General features: G+C 34.6%; 1 protein-coding gene across 6 annotated transcripts in view; it reads right to left on the reverse strand.

Annotated features, from left to right (window-relative positions):
• Positions 1–484: 484 nt before the first annotated feature.
• Positions 485–22,333, reverse strand: part of DOCK7 (dedicator of cytokinesis 7) — a 205,606-nt gene continuing 183,757 nt past the window's right edge. For 4 of the 6 annotated variants that reach the window (XM_069480084.1, XM_069480083.1, XM_069480080.1 and 1 more), the window contains 7 exons: positions 21,688–21,813; positions 19,320–19,409; positions 18,957–19,193; positions 18,453–18,596; positions 16,708–16,814; positions 6,175–6,342; positions 485–1,319 (listed from right to left, as the gene is read on the reverse strand). In XM_069480084.1, the coding sequence (XP_069336185.1) occupies positions 1,277–1,319; positions 6,175–6,342; positions 16,708–16,814; positions 18,453–18,596; positions 18,957–19,193; positions 19,320–19,409; positions 21,688–21,813 (915 nt within the window). In that variant the 3' untranslated portion in view covers positions 485–1,276. Of the gene's footprint in view, positions 1,320–6,174; positions 6,343–16,707; positions 16,815–18,452; positions 18,597–18,956; positions 19,194–19,319; positions 19,410–21,687; positions 21,823–22,333 lie in introns of all 6 variants that reach the window. The other 2 variants (XM_069480085.1, XM_069480082.1) reach the window with 1 other exon arrangement.

Consider the following 22,333-nt stretch of genomic DNA (forward strand, 5'->3'; position numbering starts at 1 on the left):
CCACATCAAGTATGGAGTGAAGGCACTATTTAATCAGTTCTTAAGTGATTCATGTAACTGGTTAGTAGATGAATTATAAATGATGCCATTCTATAAGCTAGACTACTACACAAAAAACATTGGTCTAAATATTTCCAGAAATCATTAATACTTACTGTTTTGGAAAAACTTGCCAAGTAATTAAAATGTTACTTCTCAATTTTTTTTGCATTTTTCATATTATAATTCTAAATGAATTAGTTAACTTCAATTAAACAGCTAATGTTACATTTTACACGTGTTTTCTAAAATCTCAAAAGTGTCAAAGTATGTGACTTCTCAAACTCTAGTTCTATGTTACCTTCATGGTGATGTAAAATAGCTTTAAAGCAGATTCTAATTTTCTGGTTTAGATCATTAAAAACTGATGACTGGCTTGTTTAATTTGAAACACAGGAATCATTCATTTCAGTTGCTAGAATCATGAAGTTCATATTACTATCAATGGTGTAAGATTGAGTCATAAAAATCAAGCTGTGTCACTGGTATTAGCTATCCCAGTACTTAAAAATCATTATTTATAGATAAAAGTTTTATCGGGTAAAATTATTTCTGCCATTCAAAATTCCTTTTTTGGGTATCTAAATGGAAAATAACTTAGAATCCAGTTTTAAGACTTTATAAACCAGTTACCAGTATCTATTTTCATCTATCAACGCATTCATTTATTTAATTTGGGGCTCTTCTTTGGGCCCATGAAATGATTCAATTTTGATTTTCTTTCTAGTTTTGGAACTAGTTTTTGAATCAACTCGTAACTTATTCTCTGCCTCTGTCAGTAAAGAAAATTTTTAAAAGTCTCACTCAGCAAAATTAGTGTAAACATTCACATATTTAATAGTACCTTTAAAATAAGCATTACTACATTTAAAATGGTTCCAAAATCAATCTATAAGTGGTAATATAAATTAAGAAATATGAACTTAAAGTAAATAAATTTAACATTAGCTATGGTATAAATAATGGTAAATGTATAGTGTACCTTTGAGTCATTAAAATGTCTTTAAAAAAAGATAACAGTATGTTACCAGAACATTAGAAACCATAGCCATGATTCTCAAACTGTAACAAATCTACATTTGATATTGTTTTGGCCACTGCATTCTTCAATGAGTAAATCAACATTATAATTTCCAGAATTCCATCCTGTCTTATTTTTCAATAGATCTTAACTTCTTTTCACACTCAATGTTGAACACATGGCTCTTTTCAAATGAGTAAAACAAGTGCATTTATCTTAGAGATCCATTTTGCGAAGACTCATTCGACTGAAGGAATCTCTGGGGAAAAAAATGAGAGGACATAGTTATAAGAACACAATTTTTACATATACCTTTAAAATGTTTTACGTGCTTTTTCCTACCAGAGTTATCTGAAAGTCTTGCCACCAATTCTTATTAACTTCCAAGTTAGATGCTCATCCTACATACTCTGCCTTATATTAATATATATATATATATATATGTATGTTCTGGCTTATAAATTTCTCTGTAGATTAGAAGCGTATTATAGTAACCACTTTTCCAAGTCCACTGATCATTTATTCATTTGCCCAGTTGGTACTGCAGATACTGTGATAAACAAGATAAGGACTTAAAAGATAACAGATTTCAGGAAAAGATTTGGGGTTATTAAATGGCAAAAGGTGGGTGTTTCTTTAAATACTAAATTTTAAGTCTTAAACCAGTGGTTCTCAAACTTTGTCTTAAGTCCTTTTTACATAAGAACCCCAGGGATCTTTTATGTGGATTATATATGGACATTTACCATGTTAGAAATTAAAACTAAGAAAATTTAAAGTTATTGTGTTATTAAGTATGAAATATCCAATTTCCCTAAGTACTAAGTTTCACAGTTGATATCTCTGACATTTTGACACTTCTTGTTTTATTTTTATTGTGAAGGTACATCCTCAGTCTTTCAAACACATGTTTTGGCTGGTGATTATCTTTAAAATTGTTTTTACAGCAATTTTTGTGAAATTGTGGATAAGTCAAAAATTCGTGTTACTTCCGAATATGAGTTCCGTTGTGGAACCAATGTAGCGCAGATAGCTTGAAATATCAGTGAAGTGTATGGGAAGAATGTGGCTAACAAACACACAGTACATTGATGAGAAGTTCCGTTCCGTTGATTTTAATCTTGAAAATGAGCCACATAGGTGACCTGAGACCAAGCTGGATAATGATGAGGTGAAAGCTGTAGTGGAAGTGGAAGCTGAGGTGTCGGTGGGCGGCTGTGGCCTGGTCTGGCAATGGCTGTGGATCAGAGAGAGAGGCCAGAGGCTAACTGCAGCATCCAAGATGCACAATGATGAAATTACAATTGGATTGTGTCTGCACTTCTGGAAAATAAGACTTGAATGCAAAGGCAGCACCAAACAAATCTAGAATGAGTCGTCTCAACAAGTTGTTTAACAAGATGGTTTCAGGCCATCTTTGAAGTTTCTTTACTGTTGTGCTGAGACAGCATCATTGTATTTGGTCAACTGGAGCATGCACATGGAGTTTTGATATTGCTGCCTGCCTTTGGCCAATAGAATAATCTACTTTTCCAACACCTCACTCAAGTGAAAATTCAGGAATTTGCTTGTGTAGACATTCTGATACATGTCATCAAGCTTGGATCTTCCTCCCTCTGGTGCTGATTTGTTATGGTCTCTGGCTCCATCTACATATGGATGTAGACTATCTGATAAAGTCAGAGAAGCCTGTTATGAATTTTGTCTCCAAATCCAAGGATTGGTACTTTTGCCACATGGGACTGCTTCTGTTTAAAAAAGAAAGAGGTGGGGTGGTGGTGGGAGAGACTGCTGGTTATCACCCAATACCTGTCTCCTTCTTCCCTAATAAAAGAATTTTTAGCTGGGGGAAAAAAAAAAAAAAGAAAGCAGTAGTGGAAGCGAATCCATCTCAACCTACACATGAATTAGCAGCAAGGTTTGACGTTACTATCCCAACAATATAGGACCATTTGAAACAAATTGGCAAGATAAAGAAACTGGATAGATGGGTTCCACATGAATTAAACGAGTATCAACAGAGGAATTGTCTCGAGGATTGCCTTTCTTTGCCATCACGACATAAAGGTGAACCACTTCTACACAATATTATTACATGTGTTGAAAAATGGATTCTTTTTGACAATCCCAAGCATTTGGCACAATGATTGGATACCGATGAAGTGCTGAAACATAGTCCAAAACTGAATGTTCATCAAAAAAAGCTAATGGTGTCTGTTTGGTGGTCCAGTGCTGGTATTATCCACTACAGCTTCATGAAACCTGGTCAGTCGATTACAGTGGATGTTTACTGCAACCAGTTGGACGAAATGATGAGCATGCTTGCAATTAAGCAGCCGAGATCAGTCAACAGAGACAGGCCAATCCTCTTGCAAGACAATGCTTGCAACCTATGGTTGCACAAACAATGCTGCTCAAACTATAGAAGCTGGACTTGGGAACTCTCTGCCATCCACTGTATTCACCAGACCTTGCACCAACACTTCTTCCATACTTTGTAATACTTCTTGCAAGGAAAAATATTCAATCTCAACAAGCTGTGGAAAACGTCTTTTGTGATTTTGAACACCACTTGCTCACTGCTGGCATAAACAAGCTATCATTAAGATAGCAAAATTGTGTCAATAGTTTAGGTGCATACTTTAATTGTACTGCTTCTTGTTTGAGATATAAATAACTACACTTTTGATTTGAAATTGGACATTTCATATTTAATGATCTAATAATTATTTTACACACTAATCCATCACTACATGTCACTATAAATACCACTGCTTATTAAAAATAAGAAATTTTAGAAGAATGGCACCAATGTAAGAGTGGCTCAACAGAAGGCCTAGATTCTCATCTCTGCTTCTGTATTCAATGTATTTAATCTTTTACAATATCACATGTCATGTAGTCTCTGGAAAACTGCACTATACGCTCACAAGGGAATGAGAGTGAAAAAAGGAAAATAATATTTGCTAGTAATATGAAATTAGTTTTGACTTCAGGAACTTCATGAAAGGGTCTTAGGAATTCCCCTCATGGGTTGTAGATCATACTTTGAAAACCACTATCTTAATACCTTTAAGCCAAACTAGCAAACTTAAAAAAAAAAATTATAAGAATTTTCTAAATTCTGAAGTTAAAAGTCAAGGGGATGATATTCTTGAAATACTTCTTAAGTTGGTTTCTTTTGCTTATCCTTCCTGTAATTAAGGTTAAGCCATGAGGCTTAATATCAGTAGGAAAGGAGAGAGCAGGTACAAAGAGATCACATTCAGCTCTGAATCTTAAAGTGTTCTTAGAAGGGAATAAGCAGTTTTCAAAGCTAGATACTGTTCATCAAGAAAAAGTTTTTTCTAAATTCCAGAAAACTGCCTGAAAATATTAACAACTAAAGCTTGGAGGGTTGGCCAAAAAGTAGATCAGAGAGGACGGCAAAACTCAGGATATGGTATAAAAGAAAAGTTTCCTTCAGATAGGAAGAACACAGCCTTTCCACAGAAAGGAGTTGGAGAGATCTGAAGGAACTGATACTATGATTAGGCAACTGCCCATCTTAGGGAACCAGTACCCTTGCACTCTGGCATCTCTGACCTGATGGGTATAAGACTATTGGAGGGGAATGGAGGCAGCAAGAAGGAAAAAAAATCCAAAAAGATTGAAGGGGAAACCACAAGTGTTGGGAAGTACTGTGTTGCTTCCCATTGGGAATTTTGAGAAGAAACTACCTAATAGGGTATCTCACATCAGTAAAAGATGGTGAAAGTAAAATATGTTTTGCCAGAGAAAGGATCTAAAACAGGACTTCTGGTCTAGCCTCTGTTCCTACAGATTGTGGAAGACATTCAGATGATCTATATGCTGACATAAAGCAGGCACTTAGTAGACATTTTCTGAATGAATGTGTGAATGATTTTTTTCTACAGGCCTAGAAGTAAAAACATATGAGACTACTTAAGCACAGGGACTAATTCCCAGGTGAGTAAATAGCCAGTTTAACTTTCTTCTGCAGTATAGTATACCATGCATCTACATTCTACTTTCATGTAAGCACCTTCAATGACCTTCCAATTATTAATTTATCAGATCATTACAGTATAATAGCTTTATTGTTTTATGGTTATTATTTCAAAGAAAAGGGTGGTAAGATATCACTGGTACATAATTCAACAGTTGTATGTAAATTTGTTTTAAAAATGTAAAAAAGGCAGTTTACTTTTAGCAGTTATTGTGCCCTTTCCAAAATTCAGGTGATAAAAGTAAAATGTCAGGCACTGTCCTAGGAACTTTACATCTGTAATGTAATTTAATCTCTTCAAGGTAACAACAACCACCTCTTCAAGATAAGTACTATCATCTCATATACAGAGGAGATCTAAAAATTAAATTACCTGCTCAAGTAGAACTAGGATTCAGTTGTAGAAAATTCCAAGTAATTTCCATTTCTAATTTGTCACACTTAAAAAGTAGAGAAAAATACTGAAGCCATTTGTCACACTTAAAAAGTAGAGAAAAATACTGAAGCCTTTTTGATACCTGCTTTAATACATATCTAGAAGAACACAGTGAATACTATTTACTGTCATGACTGAGAGAAATGAATGCCTGGCTTCTAATAGATTCTAGTGACTTCTCCCACTAAAATACCAGAAAGTATGACAGGACTTTAAAAGGAATAGCTTTAGGGGGCAGACTTAAGTGTCCTGATTAGTATGAGTACTAAGCATAACTTTATGATTCTCAAGTTACAGGAAGAACTGACTTTTATGATGTAGACTGATTAATGTAAGGGTAATATGGGTTAAGTATCCCTAATTTGGAAATGAAATCTGAAATGCTCCAAAGTCAGAAACTTTTTGAATGCTGAAATGACTTTTTGAAAATCAGAAACTTTTTGAAAGCTCAAAGGAAATGCTTTGAGGACTTTAGAGTTTCAGATCGAGCATGCTCAACCAGTAAGCAAAATGCAAATATTCTAAAATCCAACAAAATCTCAAACCTGAAACACTTCCAGTCCCATGCAATTTGGATTAAGGATACTCAACCTGTAAAAGGTTTATATTAGTTGAATTTGTTAGGTTTCAGAGGATATGTTATCTAAAACCATGTGTAGATAAGCATACCTGTGGCAGGTAACAGGCAATACTGCCTTATATAACTGAGGGATCTTTCTGTTTATCAGTGGCTGTAGGGCCTCTTTAAGGCGATGATAGTTTCTCTCCAGTTCTCTTTGATACTCCTTTTGATCTGGCCCAATTAAGCTCTTATTTTTTCTTAAGGCATCTTCACACCTAGGAAAAACACCATGTTATTAAAAAATTACTCTGGCACAGTTTGTAGGCTTAGTGCTGTGTGTGTGTGTGTGTGTGTGTATGTATGTGTATATACACACACATACATATATATTTACCATGATGAGGATATTCAGTTTTTCAGTTGAATGTTAAATAATCCTTTATTTTAGGTTTAACGAAGGGAACAGATGATCAGCTGAGTTCCTTTAAAATTTAATAAACATTTACTCCAGTTTTCATTAAACTGAAAGTTACACATTTTTAAATGTTATATCTGAAGCCATTTTTTTCACATTACCACTAGGCTAGAAGTTCTTTCAGGAATGTATTCATACTCATTTGTGTGGCACCAGTGGTACCTGGCACAGTGCTTTGTCTAGGTTCAAATAAATATTTCTTAAATGAATAGATCTTGATGACAATCCTTTATCCAACTTATCCAAATATTTAAGAAAAATATCTGGACCCCATGAAGGAAGAAAGGATGCTGAAATATATACATATCAATATTTGTGGAACGCAGCTAAAGTGATGCTTAGTAGAAAATGCATAGTGTTAAATGTTTATATTAGAAAAGAAGGCTAAAATTGAAGAGCCAAGCAACTTAAAAAGAATAAACTGAAAGTATAAAGAAGGAAACAAAATTTTAAAATATGATAAGAGTATCAAAAATTACAAAAGTTGGTTCTTTGAAAAAAAAAAACTAAAAAAAAAAATTGACTAAGCTATAGCAAGATTAAATGAGAGGTCAAATATTCCCTACTAGAAATTAAAAATGGAACAAAAAGTCAAATATACCAAAAGTTTTAAAAGGCATAGAAGAGATTATATATAATTTACTGCCAAAAAATCTAAAGTTATACTTTTCTAGATAAATATAATTTAGTAAAACAGACTCAATTAAAAAATGTAAATAACCCTAAAATCATCAAGTAAGTTGAATCAATTAAGTCACTATCCAAAAAGAGAATACTAACATGCAAATTCTACTAAACATTCTAAGGACAAATAACCCCAACATAACAAAACTATGCCAGAGTATACAAAAACGAGCATGGGGAAAATAACTATTCCTGAGAGGAGTTCCAACTCATTTTTCAAGGCTGGGATACCAAGACCTAATGGTAACTCTAAGAAAAAATTATAATCCAATCTTATCCATAAAAAAAAAATCACTGCAAAACTCCCAAAGAAAATACAGCTGGCCTTCTATAAAGTGGGTTTTGCATCCACAGATTCAACCAACCAAGGATTGAAAATATTTGGAAAAAAAAAATTGTGTCTGTACTGAACAAGTACAGACTTTTTTTTTTGTCATTATTCCCTAAACAATACAATTTAACAACTATTTACATAGTATTTACATTGTTTCAGGTATTATAAGTAATCTAGAGATGATTTAAAACATACGGGAGTATGTGCATAGGTTATATGCAAATAGTATGCCATTTTATATAAGGAAGTAAACATCCAGGAATTTTGGTATTCACAGGTGGTCCTGTAACCAATCCCCCATGGATCCTGAGAGACAATTGTAATAGGAAACTGTTTTATTTATTTTATTTCATTTTTTTGAGACAGCCTGGGCTAGAGTGCCGTGACGTCAGCCTGGTTCACAGCAACCTCAAACTCCTGGGCTCAAGCAATCGTCTTGCCTCAGCCTCCCAAGTAGCTGGGGCCACAGGATCACACCACCACATCCAGCTAATTTTTTCTATTTTTAGTAGAGACAGGGTCTTGCTCTTGCTCAGGCTGGTCTTGAAGCTCTGACCTCAAATGATCCTCCTGCCTCAACCTCCCAGCGTGCTAGGATTACAGGCACGAGCCGCTGCTCCTGGATGAAACTGTTTTACCAATGTATTAAACACAGACACACACACACACACACACACACATGTACACAACCCAAGACCAAGTTGTTTATCCCTGGAATAAACAAAAGGTTGGGTTATGAAATCAAGAAATGTAAATTACCCCATTAAAAGATTAAAGGAGATATAGAAAAAGGCATTTGGTAACAAAAGTTTAAAACCTGCATAACTACCAATAGGTGGAAACTCCTTTGACCTAATTAAAAATATTTATAAAAACGTGCAGCAAACATTATACTCAATGGTGAAACCTTTCCTTTTAGATCAGGAACAAGAAAATTATGCCCTCCCTAATTATTCCTGTCCCACATAGTACTGGAGGCCCTAATTATCACTGTAAGACAAGAAAAAGATTCTACTGGTAAATTATTAGAATTAACAAGTTTGGTAAAGTTCTCATATAAAATTAATATATAAAAGTCAACTGCAGGCCAGGTGCGGTGGCTCACGTCTGTAATCCTAGCACTCTGGGAGGCCGAGGCGGGAGGATTGCTCGAGGTCAGACCAGCCTGAGCAAGAGCGAGATCCCGTCTCTACTAAAAATAGAAAGAAATTATCTGACCAACTAAAAATATATATAGAAAAAATTAGCTGGGCATGGTGGCGCATGCCTGTAGTCCCAGCTACTCGGGAGGCAGAGGCAGTAGGATCGCTTAAGCCCAGGAGTTTGAGGTTGCTGTGAGCTAGGCTGTGAGCTAGGCACTCACTCTAGCCCGGGCAACAGAGTGAGACTCTGTCTCAAAACAACAACAACAACAACAAAAAAAAACCCAAAAATTCAACTGCATTTCTGTATACCACCAAATAGAAAACACAATTTAAAAACATATGATTAATGCTTAAAAGTACTAGATACTAAGGAATAATTAAAATAATACACAAGTCTTCTACAAAGAAAATTTAGATAATATTAAGACATTTAAAAATTCTAAGTAAATGGAGAAATATACCATATTCATGGATTGATATCAGTGAAGATGTCAAAAATTTAAAATTTATATAAAAAAGGGCCAGAAATAGTCCTTGAACAAAACAAGATGAGATGAATTGCTCTAACAAGGCTTACTATAAAGCTGCAGTAATTAAGACATCATGATAATTGGCTCAAGGAGAGATAAGCAGAGCAATGTAGGAGAATAAAGATCCCAGAAACACATGCACACAAACATGGACACTTAATTTATGATAGTGATAACACCGCAAAGTAGTAGAAAAAGGGCAGTCTTTTAAATAAGTGGTGGTTTTAAATAAGTGGTCAACTGGATATCCATATGAGGGGAAAAAATGCTGACCATATTCAGTAAATGGTGCTGAGATAATTTTCAGTTATCAATATGGACAAATATCGAACTGATCACTATGTTGAACCATACACAAAAATCAACTGCAAGTGGATTTTCTAAAAAGGAAAAAAGGCTCTTTTTTCAGTCTCTCCCCCTTTTGCTTAACCTATATTGAATGACTAGTCATAAAGGAAAAGACTGAATAATTTAACCACATTAAATTTAAGAACTTCTGTTTATAGATAAAAAAGTAAAAAGCCCCAAATTCAGAGAGGATATCTGTGATATTACAAATGATAAAGCATTATATATTCAGAATATATAAATATCCTTAGAAATTAGTAAGGAAAAGAATCCCATAGGAAAATGGCAAAAGACTTGGAGAAGTAACATTATAGAACAGGAAAGAAAAATAGCTAACAAACACATGACCAGATTATTTAACCTCTTTGGTAATCAGGGAAATGCAAATGTAATCCATGATCACATATCATTTCACACCTACTGACTGATAAAAGTTAAAATGTCAGACAATATCAAGTATTGGTGAAGATATATAGTAATAGAAATGCTCTCAAATGCTACTGGTGGGAATGCAAATTTGCCTTAGACACTTTGGAAAAAAATGTGGCATCATCTGGCCCAAGATGAACCTAGGAACCAGCAATACTATTCTTAGTTATAAGCCCTGGAAAATCTCTCATACATGTACATCCAGAAATAGATAGAGAAATATTTAAGTAGGACTCTTTGTAACTAAAAAAACAAAACAGGAAACAACCAAAATATGCATTAACAGAGGAAGGAATAAATCATGCCATATTCATACAATGGTATATATAAAAATAAATTAACTAAAGAGACATTTATTATAGATATATCTCAAAAACACTGAAAATGGCAAAGTCACTGAAGAATCTATAGAATGTTCATTTATATAAAGTTAAAAAATGCAAAACTGAATGTTATTTAGGGATGCATTAATTTATGATAAAACTATAAAGACAAGAAAGGAAATGTTAACTTTGAAATTCAGGATACCAGTTACCATTGAAGGAAAGGAGAGGGCGATGATATCAGAGAAAGGTATGTGGGGAGGGGAATCTCAAAGTAATGATAATGCTCGATTTCTTAACCTGAGTGGTGAGCACATGACTTTCATCTTCCTATTCTTTAGTAGCAAATGTTATAAATATTTCTAATCTATTCAAAATTTAATGAAAACAAATTTTAAAAGACAAAACTGAAGATAAAAAGTAAACACATGGAAAAGAGTTTATTGTTTTTAGTAATAAAAACTAAAGTACCATTTAACACATTAACTGCCATACTAGAAAAAAAATTATTTTCCCTGGGGCCATGGTGTTTTATTATGAAAATAGAAAAAAAAACTTAAAAAACAAAATGATCTTTTCTAATTTAAAGAAAAATTTGTTATTTTTTATTGTTTTCTGTGTGTGAGTTATATTCAACTTGAAAAATAGTTCATAAGGGTAAAGTAAACAAATGTGTGAGTTACATATGCTTTCCGAGGCCCCAGGCTCAAAACTAGCATGAGTTAAATTCATGTGACAGTTAACATGTTAAAACCAACAAATAACATCCTATTTAAATGGCATTATTTAAAGCACAGTGTATTGAGACTAGTACATCTGCATTCTTGGCACTGTTAATACAGTAGACCCTTGAACAACATGGGTTTGAACTGCACGAGTCCACTTACATGTGAATTTTTTCAGTAAATATATTGGAAATTTTTTTGGAGATCTGTGACAATGTGAAAAAACTTGAAGACAAATTGCATAGTCTAGAAATATTTAAAAAATTAAGAAAAATTTAGGTATGTCATGAACACATAAAATATATGTAGATACTAGCCTATTTTCTCATTTACTACCATAAAATATATAAAAATCTATTATAAAAAGTTAAACTTTATCAAAACTTATGCACACAAAACACTTACAGACCCTACATGGCACTATTTGCAGTTGAGAGAAATAAAAACAAATGTAAAGATGCAGTAATAAATCATAACTGCATAAAATTAACCGTAGTACATACCGTAGTACTGCAATAATTTCAAAGCCACCTCTTGTTGATATTGCAGGAAGCTCAAGCATTGTAAGTATCTGCTTAAAATGTCATGTGATGCTAATCATCTCTATGTGAGCAGTTCGTCTCTCTAGTAAACTGCGTATCACAGTAAAAAGTCATTTCTCATGGTTTTTGCATATTTTTCATCATGTTTAGTGTGATACCATAAATCCTGAATAACACCATGGGACCCAAATGAAGTGGCACTAGTGATGCTGGAAGTGCTCCTGAGAAGCAGAGAAAGGTCATGACATTACAAGACAAAGTTGAGTTGCTTGATATGTACCATAGACTGAGGTCTGCAGCTACAGTGAACTGCCATTTCAACATATGAATGAAAGATATAAATAAATCCAATGTAAGAGCCACTGTAAAAAAAGAAGAGGCAATTTGTGAGGGCAAAAGGTGTGAAAACCTTGTAGTTTTTACAAAATGCCTTTTTTTTAAATCTCATATTGAAAATGCAGCTTTTATGTGGGTGCAGGATTGCTATAAGAAAAGCATACCTATATGCTTGAAGGTATGCTTGATTGAAGAAAGAGCAAAATTATTTGATGACAACTTAAAGCAAAGGGAAAGTGAAGGGTCTAAGCTGGAGAATGTTGTGCCAGCAAATGATGGTTTGAAAATTTAAGAAAGAAGTTCGGCTTAAATAATTTCAAGATAACAGAAGTAGCTTCTGCCAACCAAGAAGCAGTAGACAAAAATTCCCAGATGCCATTAAGAAAATCATTGAGGAGAAAGGATATCTACCTGAATAGGTTTTTAATGCAGATGAAAGTGCCCTATTCTGGAGAAAAACAATGACACAAAAGACATCAGCAAGAAAGACAAGTGAGCACCAGGATTTAAGGCAGGAAGGGATAGGCTAACTCTACTATTTTCTGCAAATGCAGTCTGGTTTTTATCAGAACTGCTCTTATCTATAAAAATGCTAAACCCCAAACCTTGAAGGGAAAAGATAAACTCCAGCTACCAGTCTTTTGGTTTTACAAGAAGGCCTGAACAAGAACCTTTTTTTGGATTGGTTTCACTGATGCTTTCTCCCTGAAGTCAAGAAGTACCTTGCCAGTAAAGGACTGCCTTTTAAAGTTCTTCTGATATTGAGCAATGCTCCTGGCCACCAAGAACCCCATGAGTTCAACAATGAAGGAGGTGAAGTGGTCTACTTTTCCCCAAACAAAATGTCTCTAATTCAGCCTCTAGATCAAGGGGTCAAAAGGACCTTTAAGACTCGGTACACCATGGAAAGGATTGCCAATGTTATGGAAGAAAACCCCTACAGAGAATATAATGAAAGTCTGGAATGATTATACCACTGTAGATGCCATCATTGTTATAGAAAAAGCCCAAAATAATGAATTCCTGCTGGAGAAAACTGTGTTCAGTATTGTGCATGACCTCACAGAATTTACAACAGAGCCAGTCAAGGACATTATGAGAGAGATTGTGGATATGGCAAAAGAGGTGAGAGGTGAGGGAGAAATTCAAGAGCTAAAAGACACCACACCAGAGGAATTAAAAGAAGGTGACTTAATGGAGAGACAAGCACCTCCAAACCAGTGCCAGATGATGAAGAAGACATAGAAGCAGCAATGCAAGAAATCAAATTGATGTTAGACAATCTGAGTTCTGATTATTCAAGACTGCTTTTGACTTCTTCTATAGCATGGGCCCTTCTACGATCAGGGCACTGAAACTAAAGCAAACAGTAGAAGAAGGATTGGTGTCACATACAAACATTTTTAGAGAAATGAAAAAGCAAAAAAGTCAGACAGAAATTATGATGTACTTCTGTAAAGTTACATCTAGTGTGCCTGCCTCTCCTTCTACCTTCTCTACGTCTTCCACCCCTAAGATAGCAAGACCAATCCTTCCTCTTCCTCTTCCTCCTTCTCTCTAGCCTATTCAACATGAAGATGATGAGGATGAAGACCTTTATGATGATCCACTTCCACTTAATGAATAGTAAATATATTTTCTCTTCCTTATGATTTTCTTAATAACATTTTTACTCCCCCTTACCTTAGTGTAAGAATACAGTATATACATTAACATACAAAATATATGTTATCGACTGTGTTATTGACAAGGTTTCCAGTCAAGAGTAGGCTACTAGTAGTTAAATTTTTGGGGAGTCAAAAGTTATACATGGATTTTTAATTGCACAGGTGCTGGTCCCTCTAACTACTGCATTGTTCAAGGGTCAACTGTACTTAGAAACTTTTTGGCATGTAGTTGGTATTATGAACCAATAAGAATGCTCATGTACTTTGGCTCGGTAATCTCATTCTGGAAATTTTAATTCAACAAAAGAAAGAAGCTCTATTGTGTTACAAACTATGTCACATTCAAATTCAACTTAAAGTCAAACAATAGGAATACAGAAAATTACAGTAGATTAATTAGAGGGTATAATGTAACCATTAGAATGATAGTTTTAGCTTTAATTGAAAATAAGAATTTAAGATTGTATATATGACTGAACTATGGTAAAATATACATGAATACTGGCATAAAAAATGAATGGTAACACAAAAATAAAAAATATAGAATTGGCTATTACCTTCTTTGTAAGGTTTATAGTATGTAGTTTTTTTTGGTTTGTTTTTAGCTTTTTCATAATTTAAAAGAAGAAAGGCTTCTCTATACATAGTAACACTTAAGGAGACCTGTTTAATACAGGAATTCATTACCCTACAGTAAATATATACAAAGAAGAAGACATTTGTTAAGAATTGTAGTCATGGTAAAATATTCCACAGTATCAAGAAAAGAAGTATCTGATTAGCTATTATTAAATGTCTATGACCTAAAGAAGAAGTATGTATAGTTTCATGATCATCTGGTTGACAAAGACAGCAGGGTTTATTTTGTTGTTTTTTTAAACCTCCCAAATAATAAAATTAATTCTAGAAATCAGTCAATTCCATAAGCAAGAATCAGGTTTCTTTCTCTTACTACCACAGTTCATCTGTTCCATGTATTTTTTCCTACTGTTTCCTAAAACTAATCCTATGAGGCTATCTAGCACAATAATTATATTACAAAATCTCAGACTTTCAATGAAGCTTTTTAAAGTTTTTCTTTTAGATGTTTATCATGTTCAGGAAGGAGAAATTGATAGCACTTTGTGATCACTATTGCAATGAGAACAAAGGAGATATCATCTCAAACTACTTAAACAAGTACCATTACTCATAGTTTTTTGATGACAAAACTAATGTAAAATAAAATTATTCCTGCCCCTAATAAATCCATTCAATGAATGGTTTGATAAGAGAAACCATAAGAGGGAGTTCTATGGTTCTAATGCTGCTTTATTAAGTGATAATCAAGTCATTTATTAATGGTACACAAGGCCCTTTCAATGTGATTCCAATCTACTTTCCCAGTCTTTTCTTTAACTACTGGTCTTTATAGATTCCATGGTTCCAACTTCACTAGACTATGTATCTTTCACGGAACAGATCCTGAACGTTGTTAATTTGTAATTTGGTAGGTCCTTCTCCCTCTTTTCTGCCTGAAAAACTAATACTCATCTTCCAAGGTTCAAATCAAATGTGTGGAATCTTCCCTGACATCACTAAATTGAATTATTCATTCCCTCTTTTGTAATCATAGTGTCAGGAAAGCAGAAATCAAGTATCAAGTTGATAAATGATTATTTTCCCCTATTGTTTCAAAATTTAATATTTACTGAACATCTTCATTATGTGCCAAGTATTAGCCTATAAATGTTTCATTGTGCAGAAAACAGTTAAGATTGCATGCCTAAAACTGCTATCCTCAGAAAGGCCGAACTGCAAGGTTGGCCCTTGGTTAGAGTCTGGGAATTTGGATTTTGGGATGTTCCCCATCATTCACAGAAGATAAGCGTGGCTCACTGTGCCTAAACCGTTTATATAAACACTATGGTTTATGCTGAATACTTGCTTTCCTTCTGAGAGTCTAGAATTTTGGTTTGTGTCAGGGAAAGGGTGCCTGTGTGACCAGCTTCCAGTAAAAACCTCAGGCCCTGAGTCTCTAATGAGGTTCCCTGGTAGACATTTCACAACTCATTGCTGGAGGAATTAAGCAAGTCCTGTGTGACTCCATTGCCAGAGGACCCTTTGAAGCCTGCCCCTAGTTTCCTCCAGACTCTGCCCCATGCACCTTTCCCTTTGCTAACTTTACTTTGTATTCTTTCAGTGCCATCAATCACAGCTACCAGTGTGACTATACACTGAATTCTGAGTTCTCCTAGCAAATCACTGAAACCCCTGACACACCCATATAGTATTTCACCTAATATGCACAACCTCCCTAAGGGAAGTAGATATTATTATCCTTACTTTATAGGAAACTGAGGATCACAGAAATTAAAGTGATCTGGAAAAGGACACAAAAAAGGATAATGTCAGGATATGAACACCGTTTTTTGGTTTTTTTTTTGAGACAGAGTCTCTCTCTGTTGCCCAGGCTAGAGTGCCCTGGCATCAGCCTAGCTCACAGCAACCTCAAACTCCTGGGCTCAAGCAATCCTCCTGCCTCAGCATCCTGAGTAGCTGGGACTACATTTTTTCTGTATTTTTCTATATTTTTAGTTGTCCATATAATTTCTTTCTATTTTTAGTAGAGACGGGGTCTTGCTCTTGCTCAGGCTAGTCTCAAACTCCTGAGCTCAAACGATCCGCCAGCCTCGGCCTCCCAGAGTGCTAGGATTACAGGTGTGAGCCACCGCGCCCGGCCTGAACACTGGTTTTTGCTTCTAAGTTTACTACTTGTAAGTTCCCTGGGGGAAGAGAAACCAAACTTGAACATTGAAGGTTCACAATAGATAGTAGCTTTCAAGTTAAATAGTCTAATAATTGTTTCAAGTTAACAAAATTTCCTGAGCCTTGGATTTTCCTATCTTTAAAATTAAAAATGTGGCATTATAGAGTATGGCAAGACAAGGGGCAAGGGGAGATAAACATATACTATTAAAGGATAGTAAATTCTACACAGATTATTTCTGTGAACCACTGTTGTATGTCTTCTCTTTTCAATAGTTCCATAAGGCCCTTATGCCATACTGTGGTGTTGGACATTCTCAATTTGAAGATCTTTATGCAGGAAGCCTTAAATACCTTTTAGTAAAATCTTTAAAGCAGAGTCGAAGTTTATTATGATGTCTGAAGAGCTTTGGGTCACTGGGTATTTCAGATAGGAAAACCTGGGCAACTTCCAGAGGCCCCTGTAAAATAAGAAAATAAAATAAGAAGTGTGTTTTTGTCTTCTCTAAAATCAAAGAGACAGAATTTACCCAAATGATTTTTCTTACAACTAAGATACATACATGTCTATGCCTATATTAAAAAACTCTTCAGAGACAGACTTTCAGTTTTTCTTAATTTCATGTCTACATCTTGCCAACTGCAATTAAATTAACTTCTTATTAGTTCATTCTTCAAGGAAACAGAATAGGAGCTCAAGGACTGGCTAATGTGCACTATGTGATTAAAGTTGTAAATAGGATATGGAACAATTTCATTATTATATTTTACAAAGATAATAATGCAGTTTGTCTTGTATTTTTTATATTCTTTAATTTATCCTGGACGTAAATGTCAGGCTACTACATCTGCCAATCCACTAGTTATCAGACTTGATTTTGCTAAAACAGCTTCCCTCAGTATTCCAAAGGTGTTCCTGATGCTGCAAGTTAAAGATGATAATGTTTTGTGAGTAAGCTACATCATTTGGAGGTAAAAACTTTAAAATCACATATGTTGTGGGGGGGAAAGGTCTTAAGGTGTTTACCTCAGTTTGGGCAGGGCACTTTTTAGCTTTGTTCCCTTAATCTAAAAACTAGTTAATCCATATTACAGGAAATCTTACTTGAAGCCTTTCTGGATTTTTCCCTTGCCATGGAATATTCCTTAAGATTGGGGCCATGCCCAAAATCATCATCAGCAAGAGAATGTGAATGAATGAACTACAAGGGGATAATGGAGATGGCTTTTGATCTGCATATGGCAAAATAACAATATCTTATATACATATATTGTTAAAATTTTCAAAATGATTCCATATCACTTATTTAATCCTCACAACTTATTATGAAGGAAATCTGTAGAAGATAACATTAGGGAGAATCTAAGATAGTAGAGGTTCACAAATATGTACATAGCTCTGAAAATAAGCCCTTCTTTTTTAGATCATATTCTTTCAGTATAAGGTTTTTTTTTTTTTTTTTTTTTTGAGACACAGTCTCACTCTGTTGCCCGGGCTAGAGTGCCATGGCATCAGCCTAGCTCACAGCAACCTCAAACTCCTGGGCTTAAGCAATCCTGCTGCCTCAGCCTCCCGAGTAGCTGGGACTACAGGCATGCACCACCATGCCCGGCTAATTTTTTCTATATATATTTTTAGCTGTCCAAATCATTTCTTTCTATTTTTAGAGACGGGGTCTCGCTCTTGCTCAGGCTGGTCTCAAACTCCTGAGCTCAAACAATCCGCCTGCCTCGGCCTCCCAGAGTGCTAGGATTACAGGCATGAGGCCACCATACCCGGCCTCAGTATAAGCTTTTAAAGGAAAAGCTATTTTAAGTGAATCAATTCTTTCTTAATAAAATGCATATGAACACATAGGTAGAAAATCATAGGCAGTAGAGAAGGCAGGTACAGAAACCTTAAGAACTGAGATTATACTAAACTTTTGTTTTTCAATTTTCTTCCATTCATACTTTCAGTGTCTTTTGCAACCACTTCTAACACATATACTTTTCACTTGATTTAGCATTTATTTATGATCTTTGTAAAATATTATAATGAAATTATTCCATATCCTATTTACAACTTTAATCACATAGTGCTAGCTAAAAGCACTGACCTGATTAACCGTTGTGCCTACAGATCCCTGGAGTACCATTTGAAGCATTTTGGGATCTGCTGGATCCTGATGTGTTGCAAATGCCAACTCCTGTGTCTTTTTCTGCATGTCTTCAATGGCAACTTCGATTGGTGTTAAGATGATCTGAATAAAACAGCATCTATTAGGTTAGTGTACTGATTGAAAACTATTTAATGAGCTTTGCATATAATCAATTAAAATTTTGAAAAAAGTGGAGATCAATTGTAAACTTTTATGTAACAATGAAATCTCAGACTTGGATCCCTAAAAGAAAAAAAAAAAAAAAAAAAAATCAGCCTTTTAAAGCATACCTGAGAGTAAATTAGGAACTTACAAGTTAAAAAATAATGGCTCAAAAGTGGGTACAATTCTAGTATGCTATGGTATGAGGGATGGTACATATATTCTGCTACATCTACATTGTTGTTACATGGTTTGCATATATTTGTTTCACTAATTCTACTTCCCCATTTACGGACTTACCTCCTCTTTATGAGTGACATTGACCCTTGTTTTAATATAAGGAAAGGCATGAGAAGTAGTCAGAATGGTCTTCCTTTTGAATTGTTCATGAAGTTCCCCATGGGCACGACCATCTAAAGTGAAGGGTGTACAGTACATGAAACGTCGAAGATTATAGTTTTTGTCAAAGTATGTGATTCTGTCCTTCATCTCATATGTGTCGAAGTATGGCTCCACGTAGGTAATCTGAATATATGCCTGGGAAAGGAAAAAATTCTTTATTTCCTCACTGTTAAGTTATCATTTAGTCTTTCTCAAACAAAATACCAAAGAGGTATATCTCAAAGATATACATATATGTCATTACAGTCTAATCAACCACACCTTGTTAGGATCCAATTTACACTTGTCTACAGGATTAGAGTCCTTGATTACTTCAACCACATCCTCTCCAAATCTTTCTCCATAAAATCCCTACAATAAAGAAAAAGAAATCTTTTACATGAAGTTAACAGGATTAGAAAATAGAGAAGGCCTTTGAGGGAGATTCTTGAGCAAAATTAGGGGATTTAGTAAATTCTGTACAACCATGTCAATAATTACAAAATACGAATTATTTAGTCTTACAGAAATTATACTAGCTCATAAATTATCATGGCCTTAGTCCATATTTATTTGACATTATTCCCATCTATGCACTTTAACACAAAATATAAGAAAAGAATAATTTTCTCCAATAAAAACACAGGATTCCATAAAGGGTTCTAAAGAGAAACAACAGATAACAGAAAGACAAAAGAAACTCATTATCTTTGATGTATAGGATCTTACTTTTATTGAGTTTGATGTGGCCCAATTTCTTAACAGACCATGGGTCAATGAATAAACATTCATTTTTTTAAATGCTTTTTGTTGTTGTTGTTGTTGTCTCACTCTGTTTCCCGGGCTAGAGTGTCCTGGTGTCAGCCTAGCTCACAGCAACCTCAAACTCCTGGGCTCAAGCGATCTTCCTGCCTCAGCCTCCCGAGTAGCTGCGCCACCATGCCCGGCTAATTTTTTCTATATATATTTTTAGCTGTCCATATAATTTCTTTCTATTTTTAGTAGAGACGGGGTCTCGCTCTTGCTCAGGCTGGTCTCAAACTCCTGAGCTCAAACAATCCACCCACCTTGGCCTCCCAGAGTTCTAGGATAATACAGGAGTGAGCCACCACGCCCGGCCAATGCTTTTTTTTAAAATTCCAGAATTTTCAAATAAAAGCATTGACCTGTTGAAGTTTTGTATAGGTTTAGATTTTGAAAAGGCAACCTTGGGTCAAGAATGTAGTGACTGAGATGCTTTGCATCTCTGCAGAAGAAATTTGTTTTAAATTGTTTAGATTTCTGGAAATATAGACTTTTAGAAAAAAAAAGAAAAAACAAAAGAATGTAGTGACTATTTCATATGACATTGGATAGCAGCACAGGCAATGAGTGGAGCCATTCAAAAGGAAAAATCAAATCTAAATCTTCAAAGGAGTCCTGGTATAGTGGCTCATGCCTATAATCCTAGCACTCCGGGAGGCCAAGGTGGGAGGACTGCGTGAACTCAGAAGTTCAAGACCAGCCTAAGCAAGAGGAGACTCCATCTCCACCAAAAATAGAGAAATTAGCAGGTGTCATGGCATGTGTCTGTAGTCCCAGATACTTGGGAGGCTGAGACAAGAGCATCACTTGAGAGGGTGCAGTGAGCTACAATACCGCCACTGCACTCTACCCAGGGTGAAAGACAGAGCAAGACTCTGTCTCCAAAAAGAAAAAAGAAAAAAGAAAAAAAAAAAATCAAAAATCTTCAAAGGAGAAACTCCCACTCCTGCCCCAAAGAAGTCTCAATTAATATTTCCCATGACTTATACTTAGCCTCTTGAAAAATAAAAAGTCACAGTTTGAGTCAATTTATGAAAGTTGAGCCCAGCAAAGTTGCCCATAAGAATATAACATTCAAGAAATTAATAACATCAGCTGAGAATAAAAACAAGCCTGGAGTACTGCACCTCAAACTGTTATGTGAATACAAATCACCTGGGGATCTTGCTAAAATGCAGATTTTAATTCAAAAGTCTAAGAATCTGCATTTCAAATAATCTCATAGGTGATACCAATGCTTCTGGTCCTATGGACCACACTTTCAGTAAAAAGAAGAAAGGTTGGAAAGAATAACTATAACAGAAAAGATTGGTTAGCCTGACAAATATGGAAATCAATCATTTATGGTGAAAATTAAGAAATTATAAAGGCCAAGGGAAGTGTTTTTAAGGTGTGATTTCAGGCTAAAGTTCTAAAGATATCTCACTAGGAACCTGGTAAGCCAAAAGAGATGATAATGTTTATGTCAGAGATTTCTTGGGGTTCTAATTCTAGTTCCATTATTAGCTGCTACTTAATTCCTTATGTCTTTTTCTATAAAATGTGGATAATACTATATATATTTCTCCATAAATCACAGTAATTCTGAAGGATATAGGGGTTTCTGAAATATGTTATGAAAATAGGACCTCAAAAAATAAGTTAAAAATATTATTTTACTATTGCTATAGAAGATTTGAAGGATTTGAAAGAGTATTATCATAACTAATCAAAAATCCTTATAATGAAAGGGAGTAGTTTATTGGGCAAGATCTGGCTTATCAAATAATTAGTTCTGGATCTGAGTCTAATCATCACAGAAAATACAAATTAAAGATGACATTTTATGAACTACCACAGCATTCACCTCCAATCTGTGAGATATCTCTGCAAGTTTGGTTATTGCAGGCTCCTTGTAAACAAATTCTTGTTCATCCAAATCCCCGAACTTGGTTCCATAAAAACCAACACGAAAATAGGTGCCAAACATCCGCTTACCATCCTAGGTTTAGGAAAATGAAGAAACTTTAATATAAAGTCTTTTTTTTTCAAGTTATGCTATAGTATAAAATTTCTAAAGTATTGCAAAGAGTTTTAATTCAGAATTATAATATTTCATTATTTTTCAAATAAAGGTAAAACAAAATAAATAGTCTTTTTACATTATTTCTAACAAACAATATTATGCACTTAGGGCTTTTACCAAGTGACTAAATCATATATGATACAGTTGTTTCAGAGTTTGTACCAAGTGATTATATAGCATTAGTTTATGCTTTTTAAGTCTATACAATTGAGATAAATTAACTTATTTTTCTTAATGCAAGACAAGATGCTTGGTATAACATGAACTGTGTCATAATTGTGCTGATATTAGAGCATACTATGCTAGTTAAAGTTAAATTTATAAACAACATTAACATTTCAAAATTACCATTAGCCTTTACATAAGTTCTTTACAAATATTAAATAAGCTCATAAAAGTTAGGAGTTAAGTATAGCACCTGGATAGA

Source organism: Eulemur rufifrons, chromosome 8 (genome assembly GCF_041146395.1).
Source record: "Eulemur rufifrons isolate Redbay chromosome 8, OSU_ERuf_1, whole genome shotgun sequence".
NCBI classification, from domain to species: domain Eukaryota; kingdom Metazoa; phylum Chordata; class Mammalia; order Primates; family Lemuridae; genus Eulemur; species Eulemur rufifrons.